The following is a 12830-nucleotide window of genomic DNA, read 5'->3' as shown; positions in this document are numbered from 1 at the left end:
GTGCATGTAACTAAAAGGGCAGGGAGTTGATCTGATTTCAGGAGTTTCCTGGATGCCACTGGCCTTATTTTTCTGCCATCTCTTGGGTCTGTTTCTTCTCTGCTGCCTCCCGTCCCATGCAGATTCTCCCCTGTGCTGTCAAGAGAGCCTCCTGCAATTCCAGTTTATATTTCTGTCCTCTTGGTGACCCTGGTCGAAAGAAACCAGCTAGAAAAAGATGTCCTGGAATCTAGACTCATTGTACTAACTGGAGTCACCTCCTCACTCCTGGGTCAATTACTCCGTCCAGAGAGATTCTAATCTCTGATTGGCCAGTCCTAAGTCACATGCCTACCCTAGGACCATGGGTAGAGTCAACCCACCCAAATATGGACTGAGATTGGGACCACGAGTGGTTCTCTAAGGAATATATGGGTTCTGTAAGAGAAAAAGAGAGGGGAATAAATGCAAGATGTAACCAAATGTCTACCTCAATTATATTGTTAGGAAGACTCCTAATTAATGGAGTGAACCTCAAAGGTCAGGATTAGCAACAGTTTATATTATTCAGCTATGACTTTAGATGGATTATAAGTAGAGTTCAATGATTTTCTGTCTAAAAGAAACTTATTTTAAATATAGAAAGACTTAAGTTTCTGGTAATTACCAGAAGTTAAAACAGCTGTGCTAACCACGTTTTAATAAATGACAAACTTAAAATATCTGTGGAGAACAGGAAACAACAAAAAATGTAACATAACAGAAGAGAGAAAGAACCAAACAGAATTTCTACCAAAGAAAAATATGCTAAGACATCAAAAATTAAATGAATATGTCTGAAAGCAGATTGGACACAGTCAAAGAGAGAATTCATGAACTGGAGAATAGATCAGAAGAAGTTATCCAGAAAGCAGTCCAGAAGGATAGGATAATACAGAAGGGAGGGTAACAGACATGATACAATGAAAAGATCTAACATAAGTTTGATTGGAATCCCAGAGAGGAGAGAGAGTGGGGCAGAGGCAATATTTAGAGAGATATTTTCCAGAGCTGTTTAAAAAACATAAATTTAGAGATTCAAGAGGCCCAGTGAATCCCAAGCATGATACATAAAAAAAATCCACACCTATATTTAACAAAGTGAAATTGTTGAAAACAAAAGACAAAGAAAATCTTAAAAGCAGAGAGAAAAACATTATTTGAAAGGAATTTGACTTAGACTAATGAGTGACTTCTCTATGGCAATGTTGTAAGTAAGAATTAGTGGAATGATATTTTCCACATCAGCAAACTATGGCCCCATGGGCCGAAACCAGCCTGCTGCTTGTTTTGTAAATAAAGTTTTATTGGAACACAGTCACACCCATTCATTTATGTATTGTCTTTGGCTGCTTTTCACACCACAATGGTGGAGTTAAGCAGTTGTGAGAGACCACATGGCCTGAAAAGCCTGACATATTTACCCTCTGTCCATTTATAGAAAAAGTTTGCTGACCCCTGATGTAGTGAAATAAGCTAACTACCACCAGGAATTCTATACCCAGTGAAAAGACTTTTTTCACAGGGGTGAAAAAAGACATTTTTAGACACTCCAAAACTGGGTTTGCCAGCAGCAGACCATCACTAGAGAAAATTCTAAAGAATGTACTTCAGACAGAAGGAAAATGATCCCAAATGGAAGGACTGTGATGCAAGAAGAATGAAGAGCAGTAGTAAATGTGTGGAGAAATGTTAATGAACACTGACAGTATAAAACAGCAAAAATAATGTGAAGTTGGTTTTTAATATAACATTAAATTAAAATTCCAGAAAGCAGTACTGTAAGTTGGAGGCAAAGGAGTAAATAGAACAAAGTGTTTCAGGTTTATTCTGTTACCCAGGAGGAGAGAAAAGGTTTTAAGCAAGCTTTGGTGTTTATAAATTAAGTATGCATGTTGTAACTTCTAAGGTAACCACCAAAAGAACTGAATCAGTAGATGAAATTTCCACACTATGGAGGGGGAAAGTGAAATTTCTTAAAAAATCAATGCAAAACAAGGTAAGAAAAGAGAGAAGAGAACAGACAAAACAAGTAAGACAGTAGAAAGCATAAATTAAAATGTAATGGTTACTCAAATGTATTAGTAATTACAATAAAAGTAAAAAACAGAATAATTCATCTAGTTAAAAGGCAAAGATTGCCATCCTTGATTAAGAAAAAAACAAGCAAAACCCAACTGTGCTGTTTACAAGTGACATATCTAAAGCATAAGGGTACAATAGGATTGAAAGTACATAAAAATTAAAAATACAGTAACATTGAAAGTAAATTTAAAAATTAAAAGTAATTAAAAAGATGGAGAAAGAGATGTCATGCAAACATTACCAGAAGAAAGCAAGTGGAGATATATTAATATTAGACAAAATAGACTTTTAGGCAATTGTCATTACTAAAGATAAATGGGCTTATTTTAGAATAGTAAGAGGTTAAATTCATCAGGAATATATAAATGTTTAAAATATGTATGTACCAAATAAAATAACCTCAATATATAAAGCAAAACATGACAAAATGACAGGAGAAACAAAATTATAATCTCAATGGGAGATTTTAATATACTTTTCTCAGTACATGATAGAATAAAGGATGTATCCTCAACATAGCAGTCAAAATGAAAAAAGCATGCCTCTTTTCTTCTCAGAGCCCTCCAGTGATTTCCCATGTCATTCTGAGTAACGGCCAACATCCTCACTATGCTTTACAAGGCCCTCCACGATGTGGACTCCACTCCCCACCCTGGCCTTATCTCTCACCACTCTGCTTCTTATTCACCCTGCTCCCATCATACTGGCCATTGTGCTGTTTTTTTGAAGTCACCAGGCATGCTCCTCCCTCAGAGTCTTTGCACTGGCTCATTCCTCTGTCTGGAATGCTTTCCCACAAAATCCACATGAATCCTTTCCTCATTTCCTTCCAGCCTTTTCTCTAGAATCACCTTCCCTGTAAATCCTTTCTTGGACACTCAGGTTAAAATTTCACCCTCATCTTTTGCCACATAATATCCTCTTTCCCTGCATTATTTTTTTTCTTCTTAGAATCATTACTTTTTAACTTACCATGTATCTTATTTAGACATCTTATTTTTTGTCCAAATCTCCCAGTAGAATGTAAACTCCACGAGGAGAGCAAAGCTTTTGTCTTGTTTTGTCATCTGATGTAGCTCCAACATCCAGAGCAGTGCCTGGCATAAAGTATCCACTCAAAGTTTGTTGAAGGAATGACTGAAACATAAAATTAGTAAATATCTACCAAATTTTAGACTCTACAGAGTTGTATTTTTTTTAGATAACAACAAAAATATTTGTGTTTAACTCAAGTAAACTTGAAGAACTTGTCATCAGTTGAAAGCAGACTTCTTATTGCTAGTTAAGTGGCCACACCATATTACAGTTACGTGGCAGACATATGTAACTTACAGGATAAGTTTTTGTGAGAGGTGAATTTGGGAGCTGAGGATGATAACCAAGTCATAAAGTAACACCTTCAGCCATATCTCCACAATTTCCACAAAGGCTTACTTATAACTTTTTTAGTGTCCACCAAGGTCTAGTATGTGACAGGATTTAGTTCATCTTAACAACTTTACTGGTTTCCCACATTTTCCAAATTTTCTGCATAAATATACATTATTTTTGAAGTCAGGAAAAAGTGTTATGTCACATTTTATAACTTAAAAAACAAATCCTGGAAGTGGAGAAAAGAAGAAAGTTTTACTTATTGGTTATTTTAAATGATGAATGACTCAATCAATAAACAAATTAAGCATCTAGATTTTAAGCTTCTCAAGGTCAAGACCTTACTGCGTTGATCTCTAATTTCCCATCACCTTTTCCCACACAGTGCCTTTCTCACAGTAGGCATTTAATAAATGTTTGTTGAACTGCACATGCAACAATTACATTCTTTTTCTTTTCTTTTCTTTTCGGTATGTTTAACAGGGATCTGTTAATATTTACACTTTTGGTGAGGAGCCAACCTTTGATAAAGTCCTAGATGCTTGTGATGGAAAATTTCAGGCAATTGACTTTATTACACCTGGAAATGAATACTGCATGGTAAGGAATATTTTACTGTTTCACAGTAGGATTTAAAGGTGAGATTTTGGAAGTTCATGCGCAACCTAAGGCAAATAGGAGGCAGAGAGCATTCTTGAAGATGCGGTAGAAATGCCAACCACTTCCATCATTAAATCTACTCCCCGGTCAGAATGACTTCATATTAAGTCTCTGAAAACAGCCAAAGCAATAGAAATCTTAGGAGCCATCCCATTTGTATTCACCATCCAAGCTTTCCAAGCTAGATCTCTAAACCCATTCATTGCTAATGAGTCATCAACACTCATTAAACTATTTGTATTTACCCTCTTTCAGAGTGATGCAGCCCCATCTGAGGATGAAAATGAAATAATTGCCATGCACAAGACATAAATTCAGTCTACTTAGGAAAAAAAAAACACCCTTTACTTTTAGAAAAGAAAAAAGTTTCTTTTCATTTAACTTTTTGTTGATCTCAAGAAACATATTTCACTTTTCATATGATTTATTAGGAAATTCATTAAGATTTTTGGAGTTCTAGCAAATAAAAAAATACACAGACTGTGGAATAGATAACACAATGTTTCTTCCAATATTGAATTATTTTATTATCTGATTATATGATTTTTCTTCCAGATGTTCTCTGATAACAATTATATCTATTCTTATGGTTGTTTCAACTCAATAAAAAATTTCATACAAGATTTTCACATTTAGGATTTAGATACTTGTCAACATTTTCATGTTACCCACTCCCTAGGATTCAAGACACAGAACTTAAGTTGTATCACATTGTAGTTACTTTAAGCTGCTTTCCAGTCTTGATCTTGTGAAAGAGTAAAAGTTATTTGTAAAAATTAACGATATGAACTTTGGCTTTCAGTCCAGCATGTAAGGAGCCTCACAACAAGTAAAGAGCTGAACAAATTTAATATCAACAATTCTTTTTAGATCCATCAGAAAATTGAGGACATAAGGCAAACCACTGCCCCCAAAATTATAGAGACAGACAGGCTGATATAGAGAATCACAGGTTACTGGAGCAGATGCCCAGAAGTAGGAACCGCCACTGGAGCCAGTACCAGGGTCATTATAACTGAAAAATCTGCATATCTCAGACCTGATTGAAGAAGTCTCATGGGTGGACCGGCACAGTTGCATAGTGGTTAGATTCGCATGCTCTGCTTCAGTGGGCCCAGGGTTCATGGGTTCAGATCCCAGGCACAGACCTACACACTGCTCATCAAGCCATGCTGTGGTGGCATCTCACATACAAAATAGAGGAAGATTGGCACAAATGTTAGCTCAGGGACAATGTTCCTCAAGCAAAAAGAGGAAGATTGGCAACAGAAGTTAGCTCAGGACCAATCTTCCTCACCAAAAGCAAAAAAAGAAGACTCATGGGAAATCCGAAGATGACAGAGGAGACAAAAAGGACACCAGAGGAAATTTTAGTTTCTAACATATGTAGCTATAGCAAACAGTAAACACAGTCTAACTCCTAACCAGATAAACATAAAATCTCATAACACAAGCTATTTAATTCAAATCCCTTTATCCAGTACATCATGTCCAGTTTTCGACAAAAATTACAAGGCATACTAAAAGACAAAAACCACAGTTAACAGAGACAGAGTGAGCATCAGAACCAGACTCAGATAGGACAGAGATGTTGGGATATCAGGCCAGAAATTTAAAACAATTATGATTAATATACTGAGAGTTTTTATGGAACCAGTGGACAACCTGCAAGAACAACTAAGTAGTATAAGCAGAGATATGGAAACTCTAAGAAAGAATAAAGAAGTAATGCTAGGAATCAAACACAATGTAACAGAAATGAAGAATGCCTTTGCTGGACTCATCAATAAATTGAATATGGCCAAGGAAAGAATTAATGAGCTTGAAGAAATGTCAATAGAAACTTCCAGCACTGAAATGCAAAGAGAAGAAAAGAATGAAAAGGAAAGAACAGAATACCCAAGAACCATGGGACTATCAATTACAAAAGATGTAGCATATACATAATAGGAATACCAGAAGGAGAAGAAAGAGGAGAAGGAACAGAGGAAATGTTTGAAATAATAATGGCTGAGAATTTTTCAAAATTAATGATAGACACCAAACTACAGATCTAGGAAGCTCAGAGAACACCTAGCAGGATATATACCAAAAACATCTAGAGGTGGGCCCAGTGGCATAGTGGTTAAGCTTGGCATGCTCTGCTTCAGCAGCCTGGGTTCACAGGTTCAGATCCTGGGCATGGACATACACCACTTATCAAGCCATGCTGTGGTGGTGTCCCACATACAAAATGGAGAAAGATGGCCACAGATGTTAGCTCAGGGCCACTCTTCCTCAAGCAAAAAGAGGAAGATTGGCAACAGGTGTTAGCTCCGGGCCAATCTTTGTCACCAAAAGAAAAAATCTACACCCAAGCATTTCATATTCAAACTGCAGAAAATTCAAAGACAAAGTGAAAATTTTGAAAGAATCCAGAGAGAAAATAAAACCATGCCCTTGGAGGAACAAGGATGAGATTTGGACCTCTCTTCAGAAATCATGCAAGCAAGAGTAGAGTGAAATATCTAAAATGTTGAAAGAAAAAAGTCACCAATATAGAATTCTGTATCCAGCAAAGTTAACCTTCAAAAGTGAAAGAGAAACACCTTCTCAGACAAATAAAAATGGAGAGAATTTGTCAGTAGACATGCCCTGCAAGAAATGTTAAAAGAAATTCTTCAGAGAGACAGAACCAGCAGGTAGAAGATCAAAATCAGTATGGACATAGTTGTACCATCAACTAACTAGATCTAATTGACATCTATAGACTACTGCATCAAACAATAGCATAATACACATTCTTCTCAAGCTCACATGGACTGACCACAAAAATAGATCATATTGTTGGTCATAAAACATACTTTAACCATTTTAAAATAATGGAAATCATACAAAGTAAGTTCTCAAGCCACATGGAAATAAATTAAAAATCAATAACAGAAAGATAGCTGGAAAACCCCAAAATATGTGGACATTAGATAATATACTTCTAAATAACACCTGTTTCAAAGAAATCTCGAGAGTAATTAAAAATTTTGAACTAAATGTAAATGAAAATACAACTTCCCAAAATGTAGGAGATTTTGCAGTAAAAATAGTGCTTAGAGGGAAATTTGTAGTATTGATTGCATATACTAGAAAAGAAGAAAGTTTAAAATCAGTAATCTACTCTCCCAGTTTAGGAAATAGAAAAAAAGAGAACAAATTAAATCCAAAGTAAGCAGAAGAAAAGAAATAATAAAAACTAGAGTAGAATGCAGTGAAACTGAAGATAGGAAATGAACAGAGAAAATCTAAGAAACCAAAAGCTGGTTCTTCAAAAAGATCAATAAAATTGATAAACCTCTAGCCAGGTTAACTAAAAAGAGAGAGAGAGAGAGAAGATACAAATTACTAATATCAGAAATGGAGCAGAGGTCGTCACTATTAACCCCTAACTACTAACTAACTAATGGACGTTAAAAGGATAGTAAAGGAATATTATGAATAACTCTGTGCCCACAAATTTGATAACCTAGATGAAATGGACCAATTCCTTGAAAGACACAATCTACCAAAACTCACACAAGGAGAAATAGGTAATCTGAATAAGCCTATATCTATTAAAGAAATTGAATCAATAATTAATAATAATCTTCATAACAGAAAGCACCAGGCCAAAAAGGGTTAATGGTGAATTCTAGTAGACATTTAAGGAAGACATTCTCTCAGTTTTCTATAATCTTTTCCAAAATATAGAAACAGAGGGAATATTTCCTAACTTATTCTGTGAGACCAGCATCACCTTAATACCAAAACCAGACAAAAAACATTACAAGAAAAGAAAACTACAGGCTAATATCTCTCATGAACATACATGCAAAAATCCTCAACAAAATATTAACAAATTGAACCTAACAATATATAAAAAGGATTATACACCACAACCGAGTCAGATCTATTCCAGGTATGCAAGGCTAGTGCAACATTCAAAAATGAATTAATGTAATCCATTGCATCAACAGGCTAAAGAAGAAAAATCACATGATCATATCAAGAGATGCATAAGAACCATTTGACAAAATCCAACACCCATTCATGATTAAACAAAAAAAAAAGAAAGAAACTCTCAGTAAACTAGGAATAGAGGGGAATTTCCTCAATCTGATAAAGCAGGTGTATAAAAAAATTCACAGCTAGCATGATAACGATGAAAACTCCTATTCAACATCCTAGAAGTCCTAGCTAATGCAATAAGACATGAAAAGAAAATAAAAGATATACAGATTAGGAAGGAAGAAATAAAACTGTCTTTGTTCTCAGATGACCTGATTGTCTATGTAGAAAATCCCAGAGAATCAATGAAGAATACTCCTGGAACTAAGTGACTATAGCAAAGTTGCAAGATACAAGTTTAATATACAAAAATTAATTGCTTTCTTGTATGCCAGTAGTGAACAATTGGAATTTGAAATTTAAAACACAATACCATTTACATTAGCACCAAAAAAATATAATAGGTGTAAATCTAACAAAATATAGTCATGCACTACATAATAATGTTTCAGTCAATGACATATCACATATATGATGGTGATTCCATAAGATTAATACCATATATCCTACATGTGTAGTAGGCTATGCCATCTAGGTTTGTTTAAATACACTTTGTGATGTTCACACAACAACAAAATCACCTAACAACATATTTCTCAGCACGTAAACCCATTGTTAAGGACACATAACTGTATGTACATCTACATGAGAAAAACCACAAAACTCTGATGAAAGAAATCAAACAAGATCTAAACAAATGGATAAATATTCCATGTAAGTAGATGAGAAGACTCAATATTGTCAAGATATCAGTTCTTTCCAACTTGACCTATAGATTCAATGCAATCCCAATCAAAATCCCAGCAAGTTGTTTTGTGGGATATCAATAAACTGATTCTAAAGTTATATGGAGAGGCAAAAGACCCAGAATATCCAACACAATATTGAAGGAGAAGAACAAGTGTAGGACTACCACTACCTGACTTCAAGATTTACTGTAAAGATACAGTAATCAAGATTGTATAGTATTGCTGAAAGAATAGACAAATAGATCAATGGAATAGAACCAAGAGCCTAGGAATAGACCCACATGAATATAGTCAACTGACCTTTGACAAAGGTGCAAAAGCAATTCAAGTGAGAAAGGATAGTCTTTTCATCAAATAGTTCAGGAGCAACTGAACATCCAGGGGCAAAAAAAAAAATCTAGTCACAGGTCTTACATCTTTTATAAAAATTAACTCAAATGAATTATAGACCTAAATATAAAATGTGAAACTATAAAACTCCTCAAAGGTAACATAAACATAAAATATAAGTGACCTTGGGTTCAGCAATGACTTTTTAGATACAACACCAAAAACACAATCCATGAAAGAAAAAATTGAGAAGTTGGACTTCATTAAAATTTAAAAGTTCTGCTCTGTGAAGACACTATTAAGAAAACGAAAAGATAGATGACAGACTGGGAGAAATATCTTTGCTAAGCATATATCTGATAAAGAATCAGTATCCAAAATATACAAAGAACTCTCAAAACTCAGTAATAAGAAAATAAAGAACCCCATTAAAAATGGACAAAAGATCTGAACAAACACCTTACCACAGAAGATATACAGATGGAAAATAAGCACATGAAAAGATGTTCAACATTATTTGTCATTAGAGAATTGCAATTTAAAATAGTGAGATGCCACCACACACTTATTATAGTGTCTAAAATCCAAAACACTGACAATACCAAGTGCTAGCAAGGATGTGGAGCAACAGAAACTCTCATTCATTGCTCATGGGAACGCAAAATGGCACAGCCACTTTGAAAGACAGTTTGGTAGTTTCTTATAAAACTAAACATACTCTTTACCGTGTGATGCAGAAACTCATCTTCTTGGTATTTACCCAAATTAGTTGAAAACTTATGCCCACACAAAAACCTGAACATGAATGTTTATAGCACTTTTATTCATAATTGTCAAAACTGGGAAGCAACCAAGGTCTCTGTCAATAGGAGAATGGATAAACAAACTGTGGTACATCCACACAGTGGAATATTATTCTGTGCAAATGAGTTATTAAGTCATGAAAAGATATAGAGGAAACTTAAATGCATATTGCTAAGTGAAAGAAGCTAATCTGGGAAGGCTGTATGATTCCCTCTATATGCCATTCTGGAAAATGCTAAACTATGGATACAGTAAAAAGATCAAGGGCTATGTTTTCTTCTAGAAGTTTTATGATTTCAGGTCTTAATTCAAGTCTTTAATCTATTTTGAGTTAATTTTTCTGTATGGTGTAAGATAATGGACTACATTCATTCTTTTGCATGTGGCCATCCAGTTTGCCCAATGCCATTTATTGAAGAGACTTTCCTTTCTCTATAATATGTTCTTGGCTCCCTTGTCAAAAATTATCTTTCCATAGATGTGTTGGTTTATTTCTGGGCTCTTGATTCTGTCTCATTCATCTCTGTGTCTGTTTTTGTGCTAGTACCATACTATTTTGATTACTATAGCTTTGTACTATATTTTGAAATGAGGGAATGTGATACCTCCAGCTTTGTTCTTTTTTCCTAAGGATTCCTCTGGCTATTTGAGGTCTTTTGTTGTTCCATATAAATTTTAGGAATCTTTGTTCTATTTCTGTGAAAAATGTCATCCAGACTTTGTTAGGGGTTGCACTGAATCTGTAGATTGCTTTAGGAAGTATGGACATCTTAACTATGTGAATTCTTCCAGTCCATGAGCATGGAATATCTTTCCATTTCTTTGTGTCTTCTTCAATTTCTTTCAACAATGTTTTATACTTTTCAGTGTGCAGGTCTTTTACCTCTTTGGTTAAATTTATTCCTAGGTACTTTATTCTTTTTGTTGAGATTGTAAATGGGATTGTATTCTTAATTTCTCTTTCTGATATTTCGTTGTTAGTGTACAGAAACACAACTGATTTTTTAATGTTGATTTTATTTATTTTGATTTAAAGTTGACCCTGCAACTTTACTGTATTCATTTATTATCTCTAATAGGTTTTTGCTGGATTCTTTAGGTTTTTCTATGTATACAATCATGTCTTCTGCAAATAGTGACAGTTTTACTTCTTCCTTTCCAAATTGGATCCCTTTTATGTCTTTTTCTTGCCTGATTTCTCTGGCTAGGACTTCCAATATGATGTTAAATGAGAGTGGTGACAGTGGGCATCCTTGTCTGGTTCCTGTTCTTAAAAGGATAGCTTTCACTTTTCCACCATTGACTATATTAGCTGTGGGTTTGTCAGATATGGCCTTTATTATATTGAGGTACTTTCCTTCTATACCCATTTTATTCAGAGTTTTTATCATAAATGGACGTTGTATCTTATTGAATACTTTGCATCTATTGAGATGATCATGTGATTTTTATTCTTCATTTTGTTGATGTGGTGTATCAAGTTGATTGATTTGCAGATGTTGAAGCTTCTCTGCATCCATGGAATAAATCCCACTTGATAATGGTGTATGATCTTTTAAATATATTTTTGTATTTAATTTGCCAGTATTTTGTTGAGGATTTTTGCATCTATGTTCATCAGTGATATTGGACTGTAATTTTCTTTTTGGTGTTGTGCTTGTCTGGTTTTGGTATCAGGGTAATGTTGGCCTCTTAGAACAAGTTAGGAAGCTTCCCCCTCCTCTTCAATTTTTTGGAAGAGTTTGAGAAGGATAGGTATTAAATCTTTGAATGTTTGGTAGAATTAACTGGGGAGGCCATCTGGTCCTGGACTTCTACTTTTTGGGAAGGCAGTATGCTTTTTGACGTCAATCTTAGCAGCATCTTTTTGAATACCATGTCTCACCAGGCAAGGGAAACAAAAGAAGAAATAAATGGGACTATATCCAACTAAAAAGCTTCTGCACAGCAAAGGAAACCATCAACAAAACAAAAAGACAACCTAACAATTGAGAGAAGATATTTGCACACCATACATCTGATAAGGGGTTAATATCCAAAATATGTTAAGAAATTTTACATTTCAACAACAAAAAAACAAAAAAACCAATTTAAAAATGGGCAAAAGATCTGAACAGACACTTTTCCAAAGAAGATACACAGATAGCCCAGAGGCACATGAAAAGATGTTCAACATCACTAATTATTAGGGAAATGCAAATCAAAACTATTACCTCACGCCCATCAGAATTGCTATAATTAACAAGACTAGAAATAACAAGTGTTGGAGAGGATGTGGAGAAAAGAGAGCTCTCATACACTGCTGGTGGGAATGTTTTCCACTATGGAAAACAGTGTGGAGATTCCTCAAAAATTTAAGAATAGAACTACCATATGATCAAGCCATTCCACTTCTGGGTATTTATCCAAAGAGCATAAAAACATGAATGTGTAAATATACATGCACCCCTATGCTCATTGCAGTGCTATTGATGATAACCAAGACTTGGAAACAACCTAAGTGCCCATCAAGGGATGAATGATAAAGAAGATGTGGTGTATATACTCAATGGAACACTACTCAGCCATAAAAAAGATGAAACCTTGCCATTTGTGACATAATACCCCTTGAGGGTATTATGCTGAGTGAAATGTCAGATGGAGAAGGTCAAATACCATATGATTTCACTCATAAGTAGAAGATAAAAACAACAACAAACAACACGTAAATACAGAGATTAGATTGGTGGCTACCAG

The 12830-nt window shown here is 34.8% G+C and overlaps 1 protein-coding gene across 6 annotated transcripts in view; it reads left to right on the top strand.

Moving 5' to 3' along the window:
* CFAP43 (cilia and flagella associated protein 43) overlaps positions 1-12830 on the top strand; it is a 104417-nt gene that overhangs the window by 24041 nt on the left and 67546 nt on the right. For all 6 annotated transcript variants that reach the window (XM_046651456.1, XM_046651439.1, XM_046651444.1 and 3 more), the window contains one exon: positions 3958-4074. In XM_046651456.1, the coding sequence (XP_046507412.1) occupies positions 3958-4074 (117 nt within the window). The remainder of the gene's footprint in view (positions 1-3957; positions 4075-12830) is intronic.

The sequence above is a fragment of the Equus quagga genome, chromosome 2, assembly GCF_021613505.1.
Source record: "Equus quagga isolate Etosha38 chromosome 2, UCLA_HA_Equagga_1.0, whole genome shotgun sequence".
Classification (NCBI taxonomy): Eukaryota; Metazoa; Chordata; class Mammalia; order Perissodactyla; family Equidae; genus Equus; species Equus quagga.
The sequence above is the reverse complement of the archived record's forward strand: the minus strand, read 5'-3'. Positions and strand labels throughout refer to the sequence as shown.